This window comes from Phacochoerus africanus, chromosome 12 (assembly GCF_016906955.1).
Source record: "Phacochoerus africanus isolate WHEZ1 chromosome 12, ROS_Pafr_v1, whole genome shotgun sequence".
NCBI classification, from domain to species: domain Eukaryota; kingdom Metazoa; phylum Chordata; class Mammalia; order Artiodactyla; family Suidae; genus Phacochoerus; species Phacochoerus africanus.
The window spans coordinates 48701013-48727816 of record NC_062555.1 but is presented as its reverse complement, the minus strand read 5'-3'; the positions used below and the strand labels follow the sequence as shown (position 1 = coordinate 48727816).

General features: G+C 40.0%; 1 protein-coding gene across 1 annotated transcript in view; it reads left to right on the top strand.

Moving 5' to 3' along the window:
* CUBN (cubilin) overlaps positions 1-26804 on the top strand; it is a 316180-nt gene that overhangs the window by 67219 nt on the left and 222157 nt on the right. The window contains exons 22-27 of the mRNA XM_047755040.1: positions 434-564; positions 14973-15165; positions 17141-17301; positions 17726-17907; positions 19440-19596; positions 23186-23373. Of these exons, the coding sequence (XP_047610996.1) occupies positions 434-564; positions 14973-15165; positions 17141-17301; positions 17726-17907; positions 19440-19596; positions 23186-23373 (1012 nt within the window). The remainder of the gene's footprint in view (positions 1-433; positions 565-14972; positions 15166-17140; positions 17302-17725; positions 17908-19439; positions 19597-23185; positions 23374-26804) is intronic.

Below are 26804 nucleotides of genomic sequence, written 5' to 3'. Positions count from 1 at the left end.
TACTAAGTTTATTAATACACTACATAGTGGCCCTCCATAACCTGCAATTTCTAATTTCATTAAACTTTTTTTTTTTTTTTTTTGGCTGTGTCCACAGCATGCAAAAGTTTCCAGGCCAGGGATTGAACCTGTGCACTTCTGCGGCAATGCTGGACCCCCCATCCACTAAGCCACCAGGGAACTCCTCATTAAACTTCTCTTACATGACAAGTCACACAGCTAGGCACACACATAAAACCTTGAAAGGAAGTAATCATGAATTGGATCATCTTTAGCCGCTTTGTAAATGTTTTGTGCTTGAAATATACTTGGGTTTCAAGGTTGGTAGGAGATATTATTATTGTTTTTTTTGTTTATGTGTCCTCATTTTTGGTATATCATTTTAAGCATATCAAAAGTTTTTAATCCTGTATCCTTTCTTGGTTTCCAATAGATACTGTGGAAAATCCATCCCACCGTCTCTTACCAGTAACACCAACTCTTTAAAGCTTATATTTGTGGCTGACGCTGACCTTGCTTATGAAGGCTTTGTAATAAACTATGAAGCAACTGATGCATCAGCAGGTAATACAACAGCATTGTATGCTTGGTTTCACACACTCCATTACAAAATAGTACTATGCGAATACTTCATGCCAAAATCTGTGGTATGTAATGAAAACTATGTTTAGAGTACCATGTAGTGATTTAAGTGCTGTCCATATTAAATATAGAGTAATGATGAGATATGAGTATTTTTATCAATGTTAAATTTTCTAATTGTGGCCATTGTACTATGGTTTTGTAAGAGAATGTTTATGTTCTTAGGAATCATAATGGAATAAGGGCAGAAATAAATGTGTAGTAAGTCTGAATAAAAGGAATTTGGGAAGTTCCCACTGTGGTTAAGAACCCAACCAGTATCCATGAGGATGCGTATTTGATCCACGGCCTCGCTCAATGGGTTAAGGATCTGATGTTGCCGCAAGATGTAGGTTGTGTAGGTTGTAGATGCGGCTCGGATCTGGCATTGCTGTGGCTGTGGCTGTGGCTGGCAGCTGTAGCTCTGATTTGACCCCTAACCTGGGAACTTCCATATGCCTCAGATGCAGCCTTAAAAAGAAAAAAAAAAAGGAAAAAGAAATTTGGGAGCTTTTCCTTATAACATTTCTGCAAGTTTAAAATTCTATCACAATTAAACATTACCAAAGACACTAAACACTTATTTTAAGAAATTAGAAAAATGACAACCATTGCTAATAATAAGAAAATTACTTCATGGGGAGTTCTGTGGCTGAAAATGAAAGACTTCTTGTCACTGTATACATTTCTAAATTTGACCCAATGCACTTGAACCTTTCCAGTGTTTATTCCTTTCATTCTATTTTTCCTGTTACTTAATTCTCATTGTTACGTTGCTCTTTGCAAATGAAGTATGAGAAACAAACACCTTTTGCAGCAGAGTCTTTGAGTCATGTGTAAACCAGAGGTGCTCCTAAGCCCAGAGCCTGTGGGATTTAGGAGGGTGTTATGTCTCTCCAGGCTCATGTTTCCACCTGGGATGTATACCTTTTTAGAGAGTCTGAGTTTTCATTTTGCATAATATTTAGAAAACTATTTCTTAGACCAAAATACTACCCGGTGTAGACATAGACGAGGTGACTGAGCTTCCCAAGCATTTCACGCCTTCAGATTGTTCCAGAAATGCAATTCTCAGACATCCCCCTTCAGAAGAGTACTCAGAGCCTTTCTCAGATGTGTTCCTCTGACACAGTCCTGCAGCCAGAGACCCCCAGGTGCTCATCTTTTAAAGCCCCAACTCTCTTTAAAAAAATAAAAAGGTAAGTGAATATTCCACCTGGAGTCCCTCCCAATTTCTCATTTATTTCTTCTCAGAGCAGGTGGCCATGATTCTTCATTTCAGGCTGTTCCCTGTAGTAGTTTAAATTCTATGTGTTGGAAGTATGGCTATAGATGTCTCCAGAATCCTGAGTGTGAGCAAATCCTATTCCTTTTTCTCTCATGGATCCTGCTCTCGAGACAGTTCATTATCCAGCTCCAGCACCCGGGAAATTGAATCCTCAGCAATGACAATCAGTTATATCATATGACTGACATACTCCTTGGACTTTGTTCAGGTGTTTAACATCCAATGACCCAAACTGACTTCCCAAGGAATTACAGCATGCACACAATTTTCCATACTTCTGTGGTTTTATCTGCCTCGTATATGTGGTCCAAACCGCAGCCGCATATTAGATTAGGATTTGGGGCAAGTCACTTGAACTCCCTGGGCCATAGTTTTCTCATCTGTAAAATTAAGGGATTGGATTTGATGATCTTTGAGATGTCTTCTGGCTCTCATCAACTATGAGCACAAATTTAATTTGCTGCATGAATAAGCTAGCAATAACTGAGATAACAGACAGTGCAGGAGGGGCCTCCTCAAGTACTATGGAACCCTCTGTAATGATACACAAGTTATCTCTGCAACGACTGCTAGAGCTCTGCTGGAACCACACTAGCTTGTAAGGCAACATCCAGTGCATGAAGAACCAAGAGCAATAGGAATCATCTGGCAGGGAAGATGTTAAGTTTTAATTCAGGAAGATAAGATACCAGGACAAATAACAGTAAGTTGTGAAACACAAAAGCAACAAGCTGGAAAGTAAAGGAAACTGACAAATAAAGAGAAGACTAGAAAAGACAGTGGATAATAGAGAAGAGCATCTTGAGGTGGCAAGCACTGAAGACTCTCCAATCCGCCTCCGTGTGTGGTAATCACCGCTTTGGCTCATTGGGTCCAGACAGGGCTGAAATCACAGGCGAGGGAGTGTTTGCTTTCCGTCCCTTGGCTGAGCCTGGCTGGTCACTGTGTGCCTGCCTTTTACAGAATGATTTCATCCGTCTGACTCCCACCGTCAAATATTGTAAATTGCAACCAGATGACTGGATTCAGGAAGCTCTGTGGCACCCTCAGCTTGATGTTTTGGCGCCTGTCTCAGTGTCCATGTAGATGAGGACCTGAGCGATTGGCTCCTGTGACTTGTCGAGGACGCCCCTGCAGGGCAGCTCAGGGAAGGTCTGGACTCAGGAGACAGATGGTGGGGTCCGGCTGGTGACTGCCGGCCCTGGGCTCGCCCTCTAGGTGGCCGGAGTTTGAGTGAGATGCCCACCTGAAGCAGAAACAGGAGGCTTTCTTTTCAGGTGTCATCTTCTTTTTGATGTTTTCTGCAGAATGAAACAGTATCAGGAAAGTGTCAATGGAGGCTCAGTCATTGGCCTTCATCCTATTTTATTGCTTTAGCAAAAGCTATTTTTAGAGCAATAATGACAATATGTGGTTGCTGACTTTCAGTCCCTCATACAACAGGCCTGAGTTTCTCTGCTGAAGGCTTCCCTGTCTTCATCTGATAAAGGTTAAATTTTCTAACTTGAGTCCAGTTACTTTTCCATCTGTAGTTTGTAATGAGGCTATGATCTCAGCCCTTAAATATGTGCTTGGGAGGAAAGGGATCAGCTCCTGGTCATGAATTTGACTGCTTCCCTCATCACTGTTTCTGCCTCCCTCCAGATGTGCTTGGGGAAGAGAAACAAAGAACTAAAAGGAACATATTCTTGGGTAAAGACTCTTGAGAATCTCTTAGCAACTGATTATAAAACCAGGTTTTAAATCCTTGCTTATTTTAAAGTACAAGGCATTTGAATGCTGAGAGAATAGAATTGATTAGTTAACTTTACTCATTTAAACGATAATATTCATTTCTATTAACATAGACATTAAAATAATCCTACCATGAAGGGACTTTAAAAGGATAAGAAAGAATGGAGAAATATATCTCATGCATTTTCTATTCTAACATTAGGTGAAAACCTGTATAACTTTTAGTCTAGTGTTTTTCAAGCATTGAAACATTTATGACTCTTTAGTGGGTCATGATATTATTTTATTAGATTGCTACCTACCTTTGTTAAAAGTGTGGAATAGGATAGAAAAGAATAGACAAGAAAGTATGAGACCTTATCATGCAAAGTTTGGTATAAATTCATGAAACCCATTTGCACTATCCATGTGTGTGCATGATTGATATAAATGTATTTTTAATGGTGTGTCAGACAGTTCAAAACTAGTCCAATTACCTTATTTTCCAAATGAGGGGAATTGAAGTCCAAAATTGAATTTTTCCTTCCAAGAATACACAGGTAGTTAGTTTAGAAGCCAAACCCAAACAGTCCGGTCTGAATATTGAATCCATTTGCTTTTCCATTGTTTAGATTAGCTCTTGAAAATGCTTATAGGAACTGCCATCGATGTGGCTGGTATCATTCACTTCAGAGCTATGGTAGAACCATGGAGGAATTTCCTTCCTTCCTTTGTTCCCTCTTTCTTTCTTTCTTTAATGGCCACACCCATGGCATATGGAAGTTCCCGTCCAGGGATTAAATCTGAGCCACAGCTGTGACCCATCTCCCAGGAATTTTAATTTCTTTGCAGAGAGGAATTTTACAATCATTTGGAAAAATGGCCAGGAAGTGTCAGAACCTCATCAATATTAGCTTAAAAATGGGCTTTCTCAGCCTCCTCATGCCCAGCCCGGAGTCCCACCTACCCAACAGTGGGTGTTCAGTGTTGTTTTTCATCCATTGTCCTGTCACTGAGCCCAGAAAAAGCATCTAAGAGTGATGAGTCAAAAAATGGTAATGGAAGGGTAAATGAAGTTTCCTTTAGAAGAAATGAATGCTATTTTAAATCTTTAATCCAGTAGAGCAGTGTTCTCAAATTCTAGTGTTCATTGGAAACTTGAGGTAAGGTTTTCTTGGTACAAATTCAGATATTAGGGGCCCATCCAGAAATTCTGATTCAAATAGGTCTAGGGTAGGTTTTCACCGAGCAGTTTAAGTGATTCTAGTGAAAATTTGCAGTTCGTCAGAGACTCTAAAAGTCAAGTCCTAGCATATAAATCGGTATGAGATGTAATGGGGAACTGGGCTGTTGCTGCTCATGGTATGAAGTCCTTGCTATGATTTGGTGAAAGAAAGGCTGCATTTGAAGTCAGAGCCTTGGTTCCAGTCTCAGCCTTGATGCTAACTTGGAAAGCTTTGGGCAGGTCACACGCCTCTCTGATTCTTTCTATCCAACTTGAATTCTATATTTTCCATTCTGAGATATCCAGATATTTGCCCTCTGGAAAAGGTTTTTACTAGGTCTGTTGGTTTTGTTTGTTTGTTTGTTTGTTTGTTTTTTAAGATTTATTCTCTTATTGGTCAGTATTTTCTCATATTTTTGCATGTCTGGCTATCCCAGCACTTGCCAGCTCAGTAGATTTATCTTATCTAATGGATGATATGTCTTAGTTCTTAGAATGAAAATGCTAAACAAAACACTTAATTGTGATATTCTTAGTTTTCTACTCACCTTCATTTCTAAATTGACTTTTCATAGTTAGAGAAACCAGGGATTATTACAGAGCGTAGGGCCTGGAAGGGGAGGACTTGGGTTTAAATTATATCTTTGCCATGTCTGAACTAAGTAATTTTTCAGAACTTAACCTCCAGGAGTCTCTGATTGTTCATCTGTGGCTCTCTAAAAATTGGAGGTTATAAGGCCTGGCAGTTTCACATAGTTGAGGAAGATTCAAAGAGACATTTTCTGTAAAAATCACATGATAGCTGTAAAGCACCATGACTGTGCCAAATTTAAAATTACTGATAATCCAAATACAATTTTACAATAGCTGCTCTAGTGATTTGGCTTATATTCATAATTCATTAGAATCGGTCATCTGCGTGGGAAAAACAAGAAGCCATGACTGTGATCGCCTAGCAGAAAATTGTAGGTAAAAGGTAGATTTGGGTTAGTGAGGCTTCTTCCTTCCTTACAGAGAAGCTGAACCTGTAATTTTATCTTCTCTCAAGTATGCACTTTGAAGATGATTCAACCAAATATGCCAACAGAAGCAGATAGTGATTCCAGGGTTGATTATTTATGTAGCTCATGTCTAGAAAATCTGAGGTCATTGGGAATCATGCAGAACCGAGAAGTTTCCTAAATGATTTCATACAGAACCACTGATAGCTCATGTCCTTGGCTAATCACAGAAGCATCTCAGCACGCAAAGCAGGGAGGTGGTGGAGCATCTTCCCACAGTCCAGGGGCTCCCTAGGAGGTACTTTCTTCCATCCGCAGGATCAGTTTATCCTACTCCTGTCACCCAAAACACATGGGACGATATCATCATTGCTTTTTGACTTGGAGAATTTGAATTTTTGAATTCTGAATTTTCCCATTGATAATAAGCTAAATGCTGTGTTCCTAAAATATTTTAAAGTGCTTAGGTGAAGCAGACAAACGTTGTGATTTTTTTAAAGAAAAAAATCATTTTGTGAGTTTTGTTGTGCTTCACAGAAGCCATTTGTGTATTTTCTCTTTTCTTCTTTTACTTTTTTTTAAGTTGATCAGAAAGAAAGATATGAGAAGCTTACTAAAAGCCACCTTCAGTCTTCAGAGATGTGCTTTTGCCATCAATTCAGTTGAATACAGTGGCTAGAAGAAAGCTACTTTTCTTCATCTCTTTGTAAAAGTCATTAGACCGTATTAAAGGCAAACTGCCATTGGATATGAGTTTTCCTTTGGATACATAAGATATAAATGGGAGACTTTTTTTGGTATTTTTTTATTAAAGGATAGTTGGTTTACAATATTGTGCCAATTTCTGCTATACAGCAGAATGACTCAGTCATACATATATGTGCATTATTTTTTTAAATATTATTTTCCATCATGGTCTATCCCAGGAGATTGGATATAGTTTCCTGTGCTGTACAACAGGATCTCATTGCTTACCCATTCTAAATGTAATAGTTTGCATCTACTAACCCCAAATTCCCTGTCCATCTCTCTCCCTTCCCTCTCCCCTTTGGCAACTGCAAGTCTGTTCTCTATGCAAAAATTTTTTTTTATGTTTTTGCATTTTGTGTTAATGTAAGAAACATCATGACACCATATGAACATCCTTTTATGGGAATATATTAAGTCTTAATAATTTGTGTTGTATTGCAAAGCATAAGAGGAAGCCAAAGCCTAGCATATTCTTAGTACATTGCTTAGAGGTATAAGCCTACTTTTGTTTCTCAGTGTCAATATTAGTCTACAAAGAGCAACTTACACTGTTAGGGAGGAACCTAGGTACATTGTACAGACTTCAGTGTTAGATAAGAGGAGATACTAATGTTAAGAAACATTAGATACATTAAGTTCAGAAATAGATACATTAGAAATGGATACATTAACTCAGAACTCTTGTTTTTAATCTCTATAAAATTGGATATGTGAATCTCATAAAGCTATAATAAAATTTTAATATTAAATATTCTGTCATTTAATATTTGTAACTGGTGTGCCTTCAAAAATATTTTTCTTTATTTTAATTTTATTTGTTATTTATTAGATAGCTGAATTATTTATTGAATTTACTTGAGGGAGTTCCATCTGTCTTTATGAAGAACTTTTAACATAACATAGACTTATTTTGTAATTTCAGAAAGTAAAATCATTTGTAGTTTTAACAAATGTGTATTCCCATGGAATAACCACTCCATTCAAGATAAGGAACACTTAGAAAGCATCCTAATGTTCCCTCCCCCCTTTTTTTTGTCTTTTGTTTTTTTTAGGGCCACACTTGTGGCATATGGAGGTTTCCAGACTAGGAGTCTAGTCAGAGCTTCAGCTGCCAGCCTACACCAGAGCCACAGCAATGCCAGATCTGAGCCATGTCTGCGACCTACACCACAGCTCATGGCAATGCCGGATCCTTAACCCACTGAGCAAGGCCAGGGATTGAACCCACAGCCCCATGGTTCCTCGCTGGGTTCATTTCCACTGTGCATGACAGGATCTCCCTAATGTCCCCTTGATAGATCCCTCCACATTCTCCATCTCAACAACTGCAGACCTTATCCTTATCACTGTACGTTAGTTTTGCTTGTTCAAAAGGCAAATATGAATGGGAATACACACTATACATCCTTTTATGTCTCACTTCTTTCATTTAGCATCATGCTTCTGAAATTTGCTCATGTTCTTCTGTCTATAAGTAGTTCTTTTCATAGCTAAAATAGGCTTCCATTTTATGGATATGTCTTAATTTGATTATCCATTCACCTGTTTTGGGCTAGTTGGATTGTTTCTAGTTTTTAGCTATCATGAAAAGAGCTGCTATAAACATTAATATGGTTTCTTGTGGACAGATACTGTCAGTTCTCCTGGGTAAATCCTGAGGGTAGGATGCCTGGATCATACAGTAATCATATGTTTCTATCTCTTTTATTTTCTCTGTATTTGTTTTTCAGGATTTTGATGTACACTCAACTGTGGTTTTCTTTGATTTATTCTGCTTGGGATTGACTAAACTTCTTGTAGCTAATTTAATGCTTTTCATCAAATTTGGGAACATTTTATTTTTATTTATTTATTTTTGTGTGTGTGCTTTTTAGGGCCACACCCGCAGCATATGGAAGTTCCCAGGCTAGGGGTCGAACCAGAGCTGTAGCTGCAGGCCTACACCACAGCCATGTAATGCCAGATCCAAGCCATGTCTGCGACCTACACCACAGCTCGCGGCAATGCCAGATCTGTAATCCACTGAGCGAGGCCAGGGATCGAACCCGAAATCTCATGGTTCCTAATTGGATTCATTTCCGCTAAACCACAACAGGAACTCCAAACATGGGAAAATTTTAGAGCCACATTTCCTCTATTTCCTTTCCTTTCTTTCTTTCCTTCCTTCCTTCCTTCTTTTTCTCTCATTCTCTTCTCCTTCTGGGTCTTTAATTATATGTTTGCTAGACTGTTTGTTATTTCTATTTAATTTTTTTTTTGTATTTTAAGAATCATTTTTATGCAGATTTTTTTCTCTTTGTCCTTCAGGTTAAGTAATTTCTATCAATACATCTTTAAGTTCACTCACCCTTTTTCTTCTGCCTCCAATTTTCTATTAAGCCCATCAGCGTTTTTAAAAACTTTCTGTTTACTTATTTTTTGGCCACACTTGCAGCATGTGGAAGTTCCCAGGCCAGGAATCAAAGCCATACCACATTATCAACCTACGCCCCTGCAGTGACAACGCCAGATCCTTAACCTACTACACCACAGGAGAACTCCCCATCCATGATTTTTTAAATCTCCATATAGTTCTTTTTCATAGTTTCTTCTTTTGTTGCTAATTCCCTAGTTATTTGCTCATTGAGACTACATTTTTCTTTAAGACTTTGAACATCTTTCTTTCTTTCTCTTTCTCTCTCCCTCTTTTTTTTTTTTTTTTCTTTTCTGTTTTTAGTGCTGCCTCTAGGGCATTTGGAAGTTCCCAGGCTAGTGGCTGAATCAGAGCTGCAGCTGCTGGCCTGCACCGTAGCCCTAGCAGTGCAGATCCTAGCCACATCTGCAATCTATACCACAGCTCCTGGCAATGCCAGATCCTTAACCCACTGAGCAAGGGCAGGGATCAAACCCACATCCTCATGGATGCTAGTCCAATTCATTCCCACTGAGCCACAACAGGAACTCCCATGAACCTATTTCTAATAGTTACTTTTAAGTCTTTGTTTGCTAAACCCGCATCCGGGCCATCTTAAAGTCCCAAGATCAGTTTTTTTCTTGACTATGGCCATATTTTTATTCACTATTGATGGTAATTTTTTCTTGACTCTGATTTCCATTTCTCCATTTATTTGTACAAATGGCAGTTTTTGAGTTTTATACTAAATGTGGTGAATGGTATGTTGTAGAGACCTGGATTCTCTTGTCTTCCTCTGCAGCTTCTTGGCAGTTCAGTATCTAGCTGATGACCTTGTACTTGTGTAGGTTTGTATTTTTTTATTTGTTAAGGCACATTTGTGGAAATGCATAGGTGTGTCTCTTAAATTCTTCTAATTTGGTAGGGCTTAGCCTCCCCGCTCTGTCACTCTTTCAGGTCTTAGACTTTGGTAGAGAAGCTCTAGAAAAGTCTTGTCCTAGGCAGGGTCTCTGCTCCTAAGGTGTGGCCTCTCTGGTTTCTCAGCTGGATGCCTGAGGTTGATGAGGCAGCCCTTCTCCGATTGGAAGAGGACTCTCAAGTCCCTCATAAGCCCTGGCCTCTAGTATCTTGTTTTTATTTCCAGCCTAGTAGGAGCTACTCTCTGGCAGGACTTTTGAGGTCTGACCACAGGTATACACAGTCCATGCTCTGGCAAGAAGTGATAGGAGATTCCCACAGAGGTTTGGTTCCCCTCTCTGTGCACTTCTTCTGCACTGGACCATGTACCTGTAGCGCCCATTCCTTTGAAAACCCTAAACTCCCATCCCTGCTCCCTCAGCTCAGCAGGACTGTCCTTCACAACTTTGGATTCAGCAAGCAGCTTGGTCAGAAAATTCTGTCCAAAAGAGCCAAGGAGGCGTTCTTTTTGTGGTGCAGTGGAAATGAATCCGACTAGGAACCATGAGGTTGCAGGTTTGATCCCTGGCCTCGCTCAGTGGGTTAAGGATCCAGCGTTGCCATGAGCTGTAGTGTAGGTCACAGACGCAGCTCGGATCTGGCGTGGCTGTGGCTGTGGCTGTGGTGCAGGCCGGCAGCTATAGTTCCGATTTGACCCCTAGCCTGGGAACCTCCATATGCCACAGGTGCAGCCCTAAAAAAGACAGGAAAAAAAAAAAAAAGAGCGAAAGAAATTAAAAGTCCTACCTTATAGGTTTTCTTTATGCCAAGGATCACAGTCTTGGATTGCCTGTTGTCCTGTGCCTCATAGATTTTGTCCAGTTTTATAATTGTTATGGAGAGGGGCTAGTCTAATACTGGTTACTTGTCAAGGCTGGGAACAGAGATTGCCATCATTTAAATTCAATAAACATTACAAAATAACACCCTACCCAGGAAAGGATAGGAGGAGCTGGGTGGGGAGAAGTAAGATGAGAAAAGGGAAAGGAGTCAGGACGGGGTAGAGGTAGTGGGAGGGAAGTACATACTCATCCCGCTCAGCTCATTAAGTAATATAATTTTCAGCACATTAAGTTATATAATATTTTTTTATTGTCTTTTGTCTTTTTAGGGCCGCACCTGCGGCATATGGAGGTTCCCAGGTTAGGGGTCAAATCAGAGCTGTAGCTGCCAGCCAACACCACAGCCACAGCAACGCAGGATCTGAGCCATGTCTGGGACCTATACCACAGCTCACAGCAAAGCCAGACCCTTAACCCACTGAATGAGGCCAGGGATGGAACCCGTGTCCTCATGGATACTAGTTGGGTTCGTTAACCACTGAGCCACACCACACCAAGTGATATAATTTTAACATATTAAAAGTAATGTGATTTTTAACAAATTATATCACCAAGTGATATAATTTTAACATATTAAAAGTAATGTGATTTTTAACAAATCACAGATGTGATCTGGGCCAGGTACTTTGGTGACAGTTAATAATGGTTGAGAAGGTCCCGTGCATATCTCAAGACCTGACTGACAGAGGAAATGTATTCACATAAAAACAATCACAGTAAAATATATTTGGGGTTCCAGTTGCTTTTTGCCTACAGTTTTATGGAGCACAAGGAAATTAATTGTGCCTAATAGAGAAAGGTTTCACGGAGGAAGTGGTATTTGCATGTGACCTTGAATGATGGGTAAGGGTTTATTTGTTGACGGTGGGTTGAGGGCGGCGGGGAGATTGTTGAATACCACACGTTAGACAAAGTGAACAGGGTGAAGCCCATTTGAATACTTCGGGGACCGTGTTTACCTTTGTGCCAACCAAGGAAAAGAAGTTTGATGTGGAAAGAACCATTTCGGTGAGGATGCACACCCACCCACCCATTGCACTGCAGTAATCACTTGCATATGGACAAGGGACCCACGGGGGAGTTACTCAGCGTTACCTCTCCAAAGTTCTCATTAAAATTTCCTTTACAGGGGGACCTGATTATACAGGTCATTCTCCTGCAGACTAATTGCACGTTGCAGTGAAAATACTCTGTGCCGCTGTATTTCCCCGCTGGGAGCAGCGTAGGAGAGCAAGGAACGCCGTCTCTTTCAGGACAAGTGGCACGAACAGATCGTTTGCTCTAGATAATTGATTTATAGGCTCAAGCTCTTTGAATGTGAGGATGTCCGTGAGTCTGTATGTTCTGTTAGTTCAGGGGACTGGGTCAGAGCCTTCAGTTAATGTCCATTTGATCCATGAATTTTTACGTTAGTGATAACTGTTGCCAAAATTTGGCCTCTGTTCACCAGTGTAGACTAGAAATGCAGAGACAGCGTTTGGGATGAAGGAGAAAAAGAGAGCTTTTAGCGCTTTGCCAGGCAAAGGAGGCCACCGCTGGCTAATGCTTTAAAGACTGTGCCCTCCATTGGGAAGAGTTGAGGGGAGTTTTATAGCAAAAAGGAGAAAAACGGGTTTTCAGATAGGAATCAGGATTGGGACAGACATGCATTTTTCTTTCTTTGGGGGACTCTTAGCCATCAAAGCTGATATCAGGAGCTCTTCGGCCACGATCACGATGGTGGCCTTCTGGGTTATTGCCTAGAACAACAATACTTTTGAAAAAGGCATTTTGATCAGAGATTAGAACAAACTAGGAAAATTCCTGGAAAACATCATGTGCTAACAATCTTTAACCTAAAGGCAATTGTGTTCAGGGTGCCTAATCTTCAGCTTGTGTTTAGGGTGTAGTTGAGCCAGGGAGAAGTACAAGGAAGGACTTCAAGCTGTTCAATTTTAAAGTATTTATTTTTAAAAGAAGCATAAGGAATATAGTTTTTCTCTTAGGTTCCTAAGATGCCTACGTCATTAGGTGTATCCCTTGAGAGGGGACCAGGATCCCGCCCCAAGGCTGTGCTATTGTTTCTTGACTGTTTCTCTCTTGTCTCTGTATCCCCTTTCTTCTCTAACCAGCAGCTGTCTGAACCTGCCCCTTGAAACTCAGTGAAGGTCATGGAAGCTGAAAGAGACCCATTTCCTAAAAACCAAGAAATGGGAGGGGGTTCCGACTGTGGCTCAGCAGTAATGAACCCTACTAGTATGCATGAGGATGTGGGTTCCATCCCTGGTCTCGCTCAGTGGGCTAAGGATCCAGCGTTGCCGTGAACCGTGATGTGGGTCACAGGCAAGGCTCGGATCGATCCTGCATTGCTATGGCTGTGGTATAGGCTACAGCTCCTATTCGACCCTTAGCCTGGGAATTTCCATATGCTGTGGGTTTGTGGCCCTAAAAATACCAAAAAGAGAGAGAGAGAGAGAGAGAAGGAGGGAAGGAAGGAAAGAAGGAAGGAAGGAAGGAAGGAAGGAAGGAAGGAAGGAAGGAAGGAAGGAAGGAAGAGAAATGGTAGACACAGAAAGGCTTTTGTGCCCAGGAGCCCCACAGGGCCCTGCCCCCTTTCATACTTGTTGTCAGGTCTAAAATATTTAACATACCACCTCTTCCCCCCTCCTGCCCCTCTCCTGCTTTCCCATGCTTTCTATTTGCCTTTTCCCTCCCTCCTTCCTTCCTTGACCCTTAAATATCTTGGCAGACAATGGAAAAGTATAGAAAAGTACCGAACATTCATCCCTAAAGTTAAATATCACTGTTGACTCCTTCAATAAATTAAGCCTTGATTTGCTTGTTGTTTAAAATGGAGTAAGCCAGGAGTTCCCATCGTGGCTCAGTGGTTAAGGAATCTGACTAGGAACCAGGAGGTTGTGGGTTCAATCTCTGGCCTTGGTCAGGGTTAAGACGTTGCCATGAGCTGTGGTGTAGGTTGCAGACACGGCTCGGATCTAGTGTTGTTGTGGCTCTGCTGTAGGCCAGCTGCTACAGCTCCTATTAGACCCCTAGCCTGGGAACCTCCATATGCTACAGGTGTGGCCCTAAAAAAGGCAAAAAGACAAAATAAAATAAAATAAAATAAAATAAAATAAAATAAAATAAAATAAAATAAAATAAAATAAAATAAAATAAAATAAAATAGTAAACCAAAGGTGTACTGGGTAACTGTTGCTCCGAGGGCTCTCCATAGGCAAGAGAACCTGTAACATTTTCTGTGCATCTCTGTGCTCCCAGTACCAGTGGTTCCTCTTTTCTGAGTATGATTATACATCTGCAGCTGGGGGAAAAGCACACCTCAACATTTTTGTTTTCTTTAAAAAAAAAAAAGATTCGGAGTTCCCGTGGTGGTTAACGAATCTGACTGGGAAGCATGAGGTTGTGGGTTCGATCCCTGGCCTTGCTCAGTGGGTTAAGGATCCAGCGTTGCCGTGAGCTACGGTGTGAGTCGCAGACCAGGCCCAGACCCCGTGTTGCTGTGGCTCTGCCATAGGTCGGTGGCTACAGCTCTGATTCAACCCCTAGCCTGGGAACTTCCATGTGCCATGGGAGCGGCCCTAGAAAAGGCAAAAAGACAAAAAAAAAAAAAAAGATAGTAACATCTCCATTGTAGAGATGAGGTTCCGAGAGGCGAAGCAACTTGCCCAAGGTACTCTAGGTTGTCATTGTTTGAGCTAGCACTGATTCATGGTCACTCTGGTCCTGGGTCTCATCCCCTATTCTTCACAAGGGGTTCAGTAACAGCTGTGTCATGTCTCATAAATGCACGCTTTGGCAGAAACCATTTTAAAGGAATGTTCCTAAAAGAATAGAACTGACTTCTTTCTGGTCCTCCCTGTGTGATTTCTGTAGTTGACCCTAGTGTTTAATGTTTCTGATTATTTGCATGAATTAGAGAAATCGTAGCACTTTCAAGAGCCAGAAGTATGTAATTATATGTAACAGCTTCTACTACATCACTCAGGTTTACTAGTAGTAATTGTTTTTGCCTTTGAGATAGCAAAAATTTGTTTTGAAAGGAATTCATTCTTTGAACATCCCAGAATGGCTCTTGAAACTCAAGTACATTGGCATAAATTAATGAAGTGCCTATTACGGAATGTCTTATAAATGTAATATAGTATTTGCTATTTTCTCTCTTGTGGTCTGTTTCTTTTCACAGCGTGCTTGGAAGACTATACAGACGAATCTGGGATTTTCACTTCTCCAAACTTCCCCAGTAATTACCCCAATAATATGGAATGCATTTATAGGATCACAGTGGAAACCAGCCAACAGATTGCACTGAATTTCACAAACTTCTCCCTGGAGGAGCCCATTGGTGGAGCATGTGTAGCAGATTATGTGGAAATCACGTGAGCACCTTTATTTCCTCATAGTCTTTTGTCGTTGTTGTTGTTTTTGTTATTTATTTTCATTCCTCACCTTTTTTTTTGTTGTTGTTGTTGTTGTTGCTATTTCTTTGGGCCGTTCCCGCGGCATATGGAGGTTCCCAGGCTAGGGGTCGAATCGGAGCTGTAGCCACCGGCCTATGCCAGAGCCACAGCAACGCGGGATCCAAGCCGCGTCTGCAACCTACACCACAGCTCACAGCAATGCCGGATCGTTAACCCACTGAGCAAGGGCAGGGACCGAACCCGCCACCTCATGGTTCCTAGTCAGATTCGTTAACCGCTGCGCCACGACGGGAACTCCTCATTCCTCACCTTTCTTAGAAAGGTTAAGGAAAAAACCCAGAACATTTCTGTAAAGCTTCCTTTTGTGCTCTTTCTTGTAAGATACAAAGTTGGTCATTTGGAACCCGACTTCACAGTAGGAAAACAGAAAATTGCACAAGATTCAGTGGTTATTTAGAAGTGATTATTTTATTGGGAATATTTGAAAATCAACTCCAGGTTTTATTTGATCAGAGTGAAAAGATGTACTACTGCTCTGAAAGTAGTTATTTGCCATTCACATACTGCACACCTACTTTCTTAATGTAAAATCAGTTTAAGTTCTGGTTATTTTCTGTCCATTTAGTCTAATTTGTCACAAAGATAATGGTGCAATAAAGTTGTTCACAGTTTTTCCATATTCAAATAATAAAATCTAGGCTTATGGATTTTAGTGCCAGGCATTTTTTTCTTTAGTTCTTTGATGCTTTGAAAGAATGAGTTTAAAAAGTTGTATATGCAGTAAAGTCGAGTTAAGTTATCCTTTGGTATCGCCACAGATCATTACATTGAGTTAAACTAGACTAATCATTTTGGAGTGCCTCTGTGTTAAATTTTTTATTTGGCATTTCAAAAGCCTAGGATCTTATACTATTTTATAATAAACTTTGTTCTATGATATAAGGTAAGGCACTAAAACAGTAAGTGATAATCATATAATATGATGCTAAAATAATATCTTAATTTTCAGCAGTCGTTAGACTTTCATGTTGGGTAAATCTTTTTTTTTTAGGGCCGAAACCACTGCATATGGAGGTTCCAGGCTGGGAGTCTAATCAGAGCTGTAGCTGCCGGCCTACACCACAGCCACAGCCCTGCCAGATTCAAGCCACATCTGCGACCTACACCACAGCTCACGGCAATACTGTATCCTTAACCCCCTGAGCAAGGCCAGGGATCAAACCTGCGTCCTCATGGATCCTAGTGAGATTCATTTCTGCTGAGCCACGATGGGAACTCCTGAATCTTTGTTTGTTTGTTTGTTTGTTTTTGTCTTGAAAAAGTTATAGATTATAAACTAGATTTAAGACCCCAAAAGTTCTTGGGGAAAGAATTATTTTCAAATTTTTGCATAATTATGTAAAATGTGATATATTAAACTTTGAAAATTTCAAATTAGAAGAAAAATAGTTGTATTTTCTTTGTAAAATTAAGCATGTGTTTATACTGTTAAAAACGGTGGCTTCTTATCCCCTGTTCTCTGACACATTTGCCAGATACTTCATTTGAGAAGGAGAAGATTTAACAGTTAGCCTCCAAATGGTTACATAAAATGTCATGCTAACCATAAATGATGGTTATTCTGTATTAAGTTATTCATATACTCTTTTTTTGGCCACACTCACAGTATGTAGAATTTCCCAAGCCAAAGGTCAAACCTGCGTGACAGCAGCAACAATGCCAGATCCTTAATCACCAGGCCACCAGGGAACTCCTCACATACTCTTTGATGAAGTGAAAAATTGAAAACTTGAAATTGTTTTTCAAGAATTTTTCAGAGAGTAGGAATGACAAACTGATCTGTTTTTGATCTCAAAGTTCAATTCATGTTAGATGTTGCAATTGTAATATTACCAATAACCTAAGAAATGATCCCCTCTGTATTTTGTCACAGTAATGGAGGCTACGCATCTTCACCGCCCCTGGGAAAATATTGTGGTTCAAATCCACCTCCAAGAATCATCTCCCACAGTAACAAACTTTGGTTAAAATTTAAGAGTGACTTCTTTGGCTCAGGGCCCGGATTTTCAGCTTATTGGGATGGATCACTAACAGGTAAATGGCAAAGACTTGTCTCTTAGTGCGCAGTCCAATCCAATTGGCCTCTTGGTTCTTGGATTGCCGGGATCTTATCTTTTTTTTTTTTTTCCCCAGCTCTATTTTGTCAGTACTATTTGTGATAAACTTCAACATTGCAAATATTTCTGCATTAACCGCAGCTGTTTTATTTTTGCTTTTAAAGGACCAAGGAAGGGGACGTGTTCCAGTTGCCTGGTGCACGTCACCAAGCTGGTCCTCTTGATTAGGAAGGAGAAAAGCGTGTTGATGTGAATCAGGATGATAGGCCGGCTATTCTTTGGTGGCACAGTTTGGTTTCACAGCTCTGTTTAAAGGGTAGCCCCAGTTTAAAATGGACAGGAAGAAGCTTTACCAGAAAGGAGAGGATACACGTCATCCTGTCTCTCTCTCTCTCCTGCAGGGTGTGGAGGCAACCTCACCACCCCCACTGGCACGTTCACGTCTCCCAACTACCCAATGCCTTACTACCACAGCTCCGAGTGCTACTGGTGGTTGAAGTCCAGTCACGGCAGTCCCTTTGAACTGGAATTCAACGACTTCCATTTGGAGTATCATCCGAATTGCACTTTAGATTATCTGGATGTACGTACAGAGTTTCAGGATGTTCTCATCTCGCCCAGCACATGTACATGTATTGTATTTTATTTTATTTATTTTGCTTTTTAGGGCCGTATCTGCGGCATATGGAGTTTCCCAGGGTAAAGGTTGAATCGAAGCTACAGCTTCTGGTCTTCACCACAGCCACAGCAACGCAGGATCTGGGCCGTGTATGCAACGTGGGACCCGAGCCACGTCTGCCACCTACACCACATTTCATGGCAATGCTGGATCCTTAACCCCCGAGCAAGGCCACGGATTGAACCCGCATCCTCTTGGATACTAGTCGGATTCATTTCTGCAGAGCCACAGTAGGAACTCCATCATTTTTTATTTTTGAGATTCAGGAAAGGGGGAACATTTTTAGGAGGTTAGGATTAATATATACACACTACTATATATAAAATAAGAAGGACCTACTGTATAGCATAGGGAACTCTACTTAATATTCTGTAATAATCTGCATGAGAAAGGAATCTGAGAAAGAAAGGATGTATGTGTATGTATACGTGATTCATTTTGCTGAACGCCTGAAACTAACACAACACTCTAAGTCAGCTATGCACCAATAAAAACAAGACAAAACAAAAGCCACACTAAAAATTTAAATAAAATTTAAAAATTAAAAGAGGAGTTCCTGTCATGGCACAGTGGAAACGAATCCAATTAGGAACCATGAGGTTGCAAATTCGATCCCTGGCCTCGCTCAGTGGGTTAAGGATTCAGCGTTGCCGTGAGCTGTGGTGTAGGTCACAGACTCAGCTTAGATCTGGCTTTGCTGTGGCTCTGGCGTAGGCTGGCAGCAGTAGCTCTGATTGGACCCCTAGCCTGGGAACCTCTATATGCTGCAGATGTGGCCCTAAAAAAGGACAAAAGACCAGAAAAAAAAATTAAAAGAAAATTTGGTAAAAATATCTTCTAAGTACAGCATATATTAATAAATGGCGTGGCACACCAAGCATTTAAAATATATTAAACACGAACTATAAAGATATGGTTAACGTTTTCTGAAAGGGATTATTATATTTATCATAATTATTATTGATATATTTCCTATATATACATTGAAAACTAAGAATCTAGAAGACTGTATCAGAGGGTGAATTAGAAAAGGTAATTGAAGTCATTGAAGTGGGACTTTGTACAGTGCTAACAGTCACCGTGGTCTATTAAAAAATGCTCTGTTAAAGTGTCATAAATTATAAATTATGAAATCAAAGAGCAAGTAAGACTGCTGATAATAGCTAATGTCTCAAAAGCATGTGTTAATCATTCCTTTTCAATATTTGCATTTCAACCTGGGTTCTTTCCTACTGCTGTACACAGCCATGGCTCAATGGCCTGAGTTCGTGGCCCATGCTTACAGACATTTCAATAAAACTTTAAACGGTATTTTGATCCAGGGCTATTCTTTTGTTATAGCATGTCTGTATTTCTTCCCCATCTCTTAGGAATTACAGTCCTTTAGATAATGTTTATAGCCACAGCCATCTGACATTTAACATGTTTTCTTAAAGGTATATGATGGGCTAAGTACCAGCTCTCGTTTGCTAACTCGACTTTGCGGAAATGAGAAACCGCCTCTTATCCGTTCCACTGGAGACAGCATGTCTTTAAAACTGAGGACAGATGAAGGTCAGCAAGGAGGTGGCTTCCTGGTTAAATACCAGCAGAGTAAGTGTGTATACTGGTTGCATCTTGCTTACTGGTGGGTCTTCAATCTCTTGATGAATGAAGCAAGTGTAACCATCGGTTTGAGCAATTGAAATGAATCCTAGCTCCTAATGAAAAAAAAAAAAAATTCAGGAATTCCTATTGTGGGTCAGTGGGTTAAGCAGCCAACTAGTATTCATGAGGTTGCAGGTTCTATCCCTGGCCCCACTCAATGGGTTAAGGATCTGGCTTTGCCTTGAGCTGTGGTGTAGGTCACAGACATGGCTCGGGTCCTGTGTTGCTATGTTGTGGCCTGCAACTACAGCTCTGATTCAACCCCTGGCCCAGGAACTTATATGCCTCAAGTGCAACCCTAAAAAGCAAAAAAAGAAAGAGAAAGAAAGGAAGAAAGAAAGAAAGGGAGAAAGAGAGAAGAAAATCTATTTGAAAGAGAAATGCTCATGCATCGAATTCAATGTCATGCAACTAAAGCATGTGGTAAGCTATAGAAACAGAAGAGTCATATGCTGATTTAGTTGCAATTTAGCTAAAGATCAGTATAACAGTTAACAGCTAATGGATTTTCATTTGGATTAAACATTATAATCTTCTAATTGACATTATTCCATTGTACCTAGTATGTCCAACACTATTTTTTTTTTTTTCTAGCTCAAACGATACTTGAATTTTGTTAAGGGAAATTATGGTCCTCAGTGAATCATAAGTGATGCAGACATAGCCTTTACTTTGGAAAAATCTAGTCATTGTAGAGATGCCCTTTTAAAATCTCTTCTTCCATGAGGCCAGATGGTAGAGTTAAAGGAGTATTGAACAGAGTCAAGGGTACCAGGGTTTGTCCTGGTCCCTAGCCTCTGAGAAGGTCACTTGTTTTCTCAAGTGATAAATGATTTTTTTTCTCTTAAGAAGATTACATTAGCTGATCAAGAAATCTTCCTTCTAGCTCTAGAATTAAATCCTTCCTAAAGTTAGGTTTCAAATGGACAATGAAGAAAATAAGATTTCTGAGCTCTCTTGTGCAATGGGTTAAGGATCTGGCCTTGTCACCGCAGTGGCTCAGGTCACCGATGTGGGTTTGATCCCTGGCACAGCCAAAAAAAAAAGAAGGAGGAAGAGGAGAAGAGGGAGAGGGAGGAGGGAGAGGGGGAGGGGGAGGGGAAGAAAACAAGGTTTCCTTAACTTTATATTATTTAATGAACACTTTGTGTTTTTAAAAGTAGAGTCCTTGTCCCACTACACCTAAATTTATCAATGATTTTCGCACAATTACCTAAACATGGGATTGAAAATCATAAGATCATAATCTGAATACACAGTATCCCTTTGAATTAGTTGAAAGAGTATTATTCATTTTTAACCTTGAAATATGTAAATTTGAAGATTCACATTCACTTATTTCTGGGGGTTAGGCTACATTCTAGGTAGTTTTGAAGACCTTTTTTGAGTTTTGAAGACCTTGTAAAGTTTTTAATGACCTTTAGCTTTTTTTTTAGAAATTCATCATTAGTATACAAAAATCTCTCCCAAATTTTATCAAGGATATATCTGTTTGGTTGAGCATATAATCATTTCTATTATTTTATTTTATTTTATTTTATTGTCTTTGTAGGGCCTCACTTGCAGCATCTGGAGGTTTCCAGGCTAGGGGTCGAGTCAGAGCTGTAATTGCTGGCCTGTGCCACAGCCACAACAATACCAGATCCAAGCTGCATCTGCAACCCACACCCACAGCTCATGGCAACGCTGGATTCTTAACCCACTGAGCGAGGCCAGGGATCACACCTTCGTCCTCATAGATACTAGTCAGATTTGTTTCCACTGAGCCATGACGGGAACTCCTGTAAGTTTATTATTGCTATTCTCATTTGTTTCTTGGTAACAGTCAGATAGATGATTAAAGGCCCTTCCTTTTCATTTTTATTCCTGTGATATTTTGTTTTTCTCTCATGTTAGAACACTGAAGAAGTAATTTAGGGCACATGGATATAGGTCCTTAAAAGTCAAATCAGTGAGCTAACCAATGAGATTTTCTATACAATTTTTCCCTTTGAACTTGGAGATTTGCAGATAGTATAATTTCTGAGCCCTGAGAGCTGCCCATAAGGTGTAATGGAATGTATTTTCTCCCTCTCTCTTTTGTACTCACTGAGGCATGTGATGCCTATCTTCCTAATAGAGAGAATTTTTCACAGGCATCTGAAGCCACAAAGTTAGTTTTTCTATAGAAGTCCTTTGTGGACAAAATTGTGACCTAAAGAGGTTTTGTTTTATTTTGGTTTTTTGTTTATTTGTTTTTGTTTTTTGGGTTTTTTTTTGGTTTTTTGGTTTTTTTGGTCTTTTTGCCTTTTCTGGGGCTGCTCCTGCAGCATATGGATGTTCCCAGGCCAGGGGTCCAATTGGAGCTGTAGCCAACGGCCTACACCCCAGCCACAGCAACTCGGGATGCGAGCCATGTCTTCAACCCACACCACAGCTCACGGCAACGCTGGATCCTTAACCCCCTGAGCAAAGCCAGGGATCAAACCCGCAACTTCATGGTTCCTCGTCAGATTCGTTAACCACTGTGCCACGATGGGAACTCCCAGTTTTATTTTGTTTTTGAGAAATAGTTTTATTCCCTCGTTTCAGCAAAGGAAGATGTTGAAGACCCACAAATGTATAACTTTCATACCAAAGCTTACAGGTGTCCCAGCAACCTGTCAAGAAGCAGTGCCATAGCGATGCTTTTATGAACCATGTTTAGAGACAATGTTTCCAACATATTTATTTTCCCATTCTCTTTCATTGCACAACATACAGTGTGAAAAAGCCCTGAAAAAAAAGGCGCACATAGGTCTTGTTCAAGCCATTAGGTTTGGCTGAATCCGGCACTGATTCCCAGAACTAGCCATTCCTAGCGATACTTAACATGGTCGTGTTAAAAACTCAGCTGAAGAAAATGCCACCACTGGATTCAAGACTTCTTTCAAAATTTAACGGGTTTATATCTTCTTCAAATCCTTTACATTGCCTCTATTCTTTTGATACTTCCTGATGACTGAACTAGGGGAATAATGGAGTCTTTATTGTGAATTTCATGCTGACTTTTGAATGTTCAACAAAGCCACATTTTATTCATTTTTATCATTCACATAGGACTTTGTGTTTTTAAACTGTTGCATTTAAAGGTCAAGATTTCTGTCCCTTCCAAATGCTAAAGTTAGAAAAACAGAAGCATAGAATGTTTAATACACTTTTCTAAACAAACAAATTAGACTGATGTCAGGGTCCTGCTAAGCTCTTCTCCTCTGCACCAGTTCACAGGAATCTGATGCCTATTTTAACGTAAGCGATTTTCATGACACTTTAAAGTTTATGAATTCCCTTAGGTATCATTTCACATTTTTTTAATAGATGGAGACCCATTCCCGATAAAGATGCTACACCAACTACGTGTGTGTGTGTATGTGTGTGTTTTAAAAATAGATGTTTTTCTAAAGAAAAATCTCACACACATCTTGGAGCAATTATACACACACACACCCACAAACACACACACATATACATCTATGTATATTAATAATCATGATTTGTTCTTTTTTTTTTTATCCAGGATGTGATAATGTGGTGATTGTGAATCGAACCTATGGCATGTTAGAGAGTATACATTATCCAAAACCTTATTCTGTCAATCAGCGTTGCAACTGGACCATCCAAGCAACAGCTGGAAACACAGTGAACTATACGTTTTTGGCATTTGAATTGGAAAGTCACCCAAACTGCTCCACTGACTATTTAGAGGTATGTATTCTTTTTGTTGTTGTTGTTGTTGTTGTTGTTGTTGCTATTTCTTGGGCCGCTCCCGCGGCATATGGAGGTTCCCAGGCCAGGGGTCGAATCGGAGTGGTAGCCACCGGCCCACGCCAGAGCCACAGCAACTCAGGATCCGAGCCGCGTCTGCAACCTACACCACAGCTCACGGCAACGCCGGATCGTTAACCCACTGAGCAAGGGCAGGGACCGAACCCGCAACCTCATGGTTCCTAGTCGGATTTGTTAACCACTGCGCCATGACGGGAACTCCTAGAGGTATGTATTCTGAAGCTAAATAATCCATCGAGCTCACATTAGACAAGCCAAGCTGAACATCATCATGCTTTGTAGAACTGGACTCCTAGCTCTGCCCTACACGTCTGTAATACGCCATCTACCCACGGTATTTGAACAGGTATATTTCATGTCTTTTTCACTGCATCATGCTAATATTAAGGATATTTAATCTATTAAATTATATATGCAAATAAGTATATATTTAGGATTCAATGTAACTTCTGGTCTGAGTAACCTCATATTACTTAAATAATACAAAAGTAGAATAGCTCTGGTTCTTGTTTTTTTTTTAAATGTTCGTTCTCTATAAACAAGAATCAGAAAATGTTTTAAGTATCATGGCTTTATTTAATGCCTATTTATCTGATACTGGGAATCATGATTTTGATTCTTATTTTTTATTTTAAAATTTAAGTTCATTTCACTTAATTTTTCTTTTTATAAAAGGGACGTTTCTCTTTGTTATAATAATGCACTAGTAACATGGATTGAACTTTACTATGCAGGAACAGTTGAAGATTAGATAACCCAAAATGTGAGGTAATCTGCTACTTTTATGATTTTTATTCCAAAGCGTTTTTGCTAACTCGCATATGCAATGTTGTAGAGCTAGTGGTTGAAAAGTTAGGCAGCTACTTATTTCACTTACTTTATTAATGTAATTATACATTCATGTATAAAATCATGTGTTTTCTAAACTACTATATTAATTTAAAATATTGGCTTCCACTTTTACATTTCATAAAATATTTTACTCAGACTATTTACATATAATTTGACATCTAGTTTTCATCATTAATAAAATCACTTTTTGAGCCATCTTACACATTAGCTTTATATTCATCTACATTGTTATTATATAAGACTTCTGAATCCGGGAGTTCTCATTGTGGCGCAGTGGTTAACAAATCCGACTAGGAACCATGAGGTTGAGGGTTCGATCCCTGGCCTTGCTCAGTGGGTTAAGGATCCGACGTTGCCGTGGGCTGTGGTGTAGGTCACAGATGTGGCTCAGATCCTGCGTTGCTGTGGCTCTGGTGTAGGCCAGTGGCTTCAGCTCCGATTGGACCCCTAGCCTGGGAACCTCCATATGTTGCGGGAGTGGCCCTAGAAAAGGCAAAAAGACAAAAAAAAAAAAAAAAGACTTCTGAATCCATATTTGATGTTTTCACAAAGAAGACTTTTCTGAAGTGACAACCCATTCTGCTAACATTAAGACATTCCCCTAAATCCCACCTACTCACAACACCATTACTTAGTGTCTTTCTTTTTAAGATGATCAGCAATTTTTAGAAGCTTTGCTTGCCAAGACTTCCCAAATCCAGCATGTCTAACTTTGAGAACATAGTCCCTGAAAAAAAATTTTTTTTTCCTTTGAAAATTGTTTTAACTCTCTTTCTTATCAGCTAAAAAAACTAGTATTAATCAAGGTTGTTTAAGGTTAACCTTTTTTTCCAAGTGGGCACTTTTATTTTTCATAACAAGGAAGAGAAAGCTTCTTCTACTCTGAGAGACTTTGGAAGGTCTTGAATATACAGATGCCCTTGTTTTAAGGGATACTATTTGGGGTTAAAAAAAAATCTTGCTTTATATTTACAAAATTTCAATATTATAGAAAGAGTAACCATAGTATTTACCCATTAGAAAGTTATATTTACTAGCATTCAAAGAAAATACCCAGCATAAAACAAGTATGAACTTGACAGTGGTTTCGAAGTCCACCTTCCCTCATCTGGCGTTCAAGTGGTCTTTACAGGCTTAACAATGGCGTGCTTGCCTCATTCCATTTACTTGGAATAACCCCCTTTTTCTTCTTTTCACATGGAGAGGCATTGTTCATTCTTTAGAAATAAATTGAAACGTTGCTTTCAAAGCCACTTGTTCATGCCACAAACACAGCATTTATCGTATCATATTTTTATCATTGTGATTGTGTCCACATGCCCCGCTTTTTGAAGGTGTGAACTGTCTCCACCTAGTAACTGATTACAGACCTGAGGGTGTCTAGGAGGTCAGCAAGTTCAGGTTAAATGGAATATCACAGCCATCTTTTAGCATCGGCCTAAGAATAGCTCTTCATTAATGAGAAAGAACAGATTTCCAGAGAGGCCTTTTTGTGTCATCTCTATACATTCAGGGCATTTCTACCCCCTTGAACACAAAGCAGAATAGAATTCAAGGGCCTGTAGAGGGTTACAAGTTTGACAATGAACTGGACGCCTTATTTGATAAAGCACAATGGAGAAAGCCGGGAGAGAGGGGGCAGCTTTTGCACTAGACTGGAAAGGAGGCTTTGGCAGAAAGGATGGGGAGGAAAGGTGATGAAGCCTTTCCAGGGACCAGACTCAACCTCTTTGGATTTCCTTGAGGATGGAAAGGTAACACAGAGGCCCATCAGATCATTTCTGGAGGTGTTTGAAAACTGTCAAATGAAAAATACTTATTCTAACAACCAAAGAGCTGCTCATCAGAAGCTGATGTTACCCACATGCCTTGATTCTTGTGCAATATTGATGGTGAAAGCAGCAAAGATACAGAATAAGAACCAGAAGTTCAGCAAAGCCTTCCAAAGAATGACACTCCTGCCAGAGGGAGGGGTTTTTTTCCATTTCTGTGAGCCAAGGGGCAAGACCAGAACAGTCGCTACAATGGCTGGTTTATGATGGAAAGTCTAAAAGCACAAATAACCACTTAAGGAGAGAAAAGCCACAAACACAGGCTCTAGTTTCCATGATTTTAATCACTTCTAGTTAAAGGGTTTTCTCGAGTAACTTAGCCAAGTCCCAGTGGAGTGGCTGTTAGTGCAGAGCCAGAATTTGCAATTAACAGAACTGAAACTATAAAAGGACATGGTACTGCTCGGACATGGTGTCCAGCTTCGCTGAGAGGTGTGGGTTGGTAAAGATCCCACTGGCAAGCAAATCTGCCCTTTCTTATTTTGTCACCTGGGCCAAATGAAATGATTCAGATTTGGAAACAACATGCTCCGTGGGAGGAAGGGTCATTTGCCTAAAGGAAGAAGGCTGTGTTGCCCACGCAGTTTTGGGAAGTCCTCTGTAAGGATTCTTTAGTATTTGACAACTAGATTTTCACTTGTTCATTTGTATTTATTTTTATTTTAT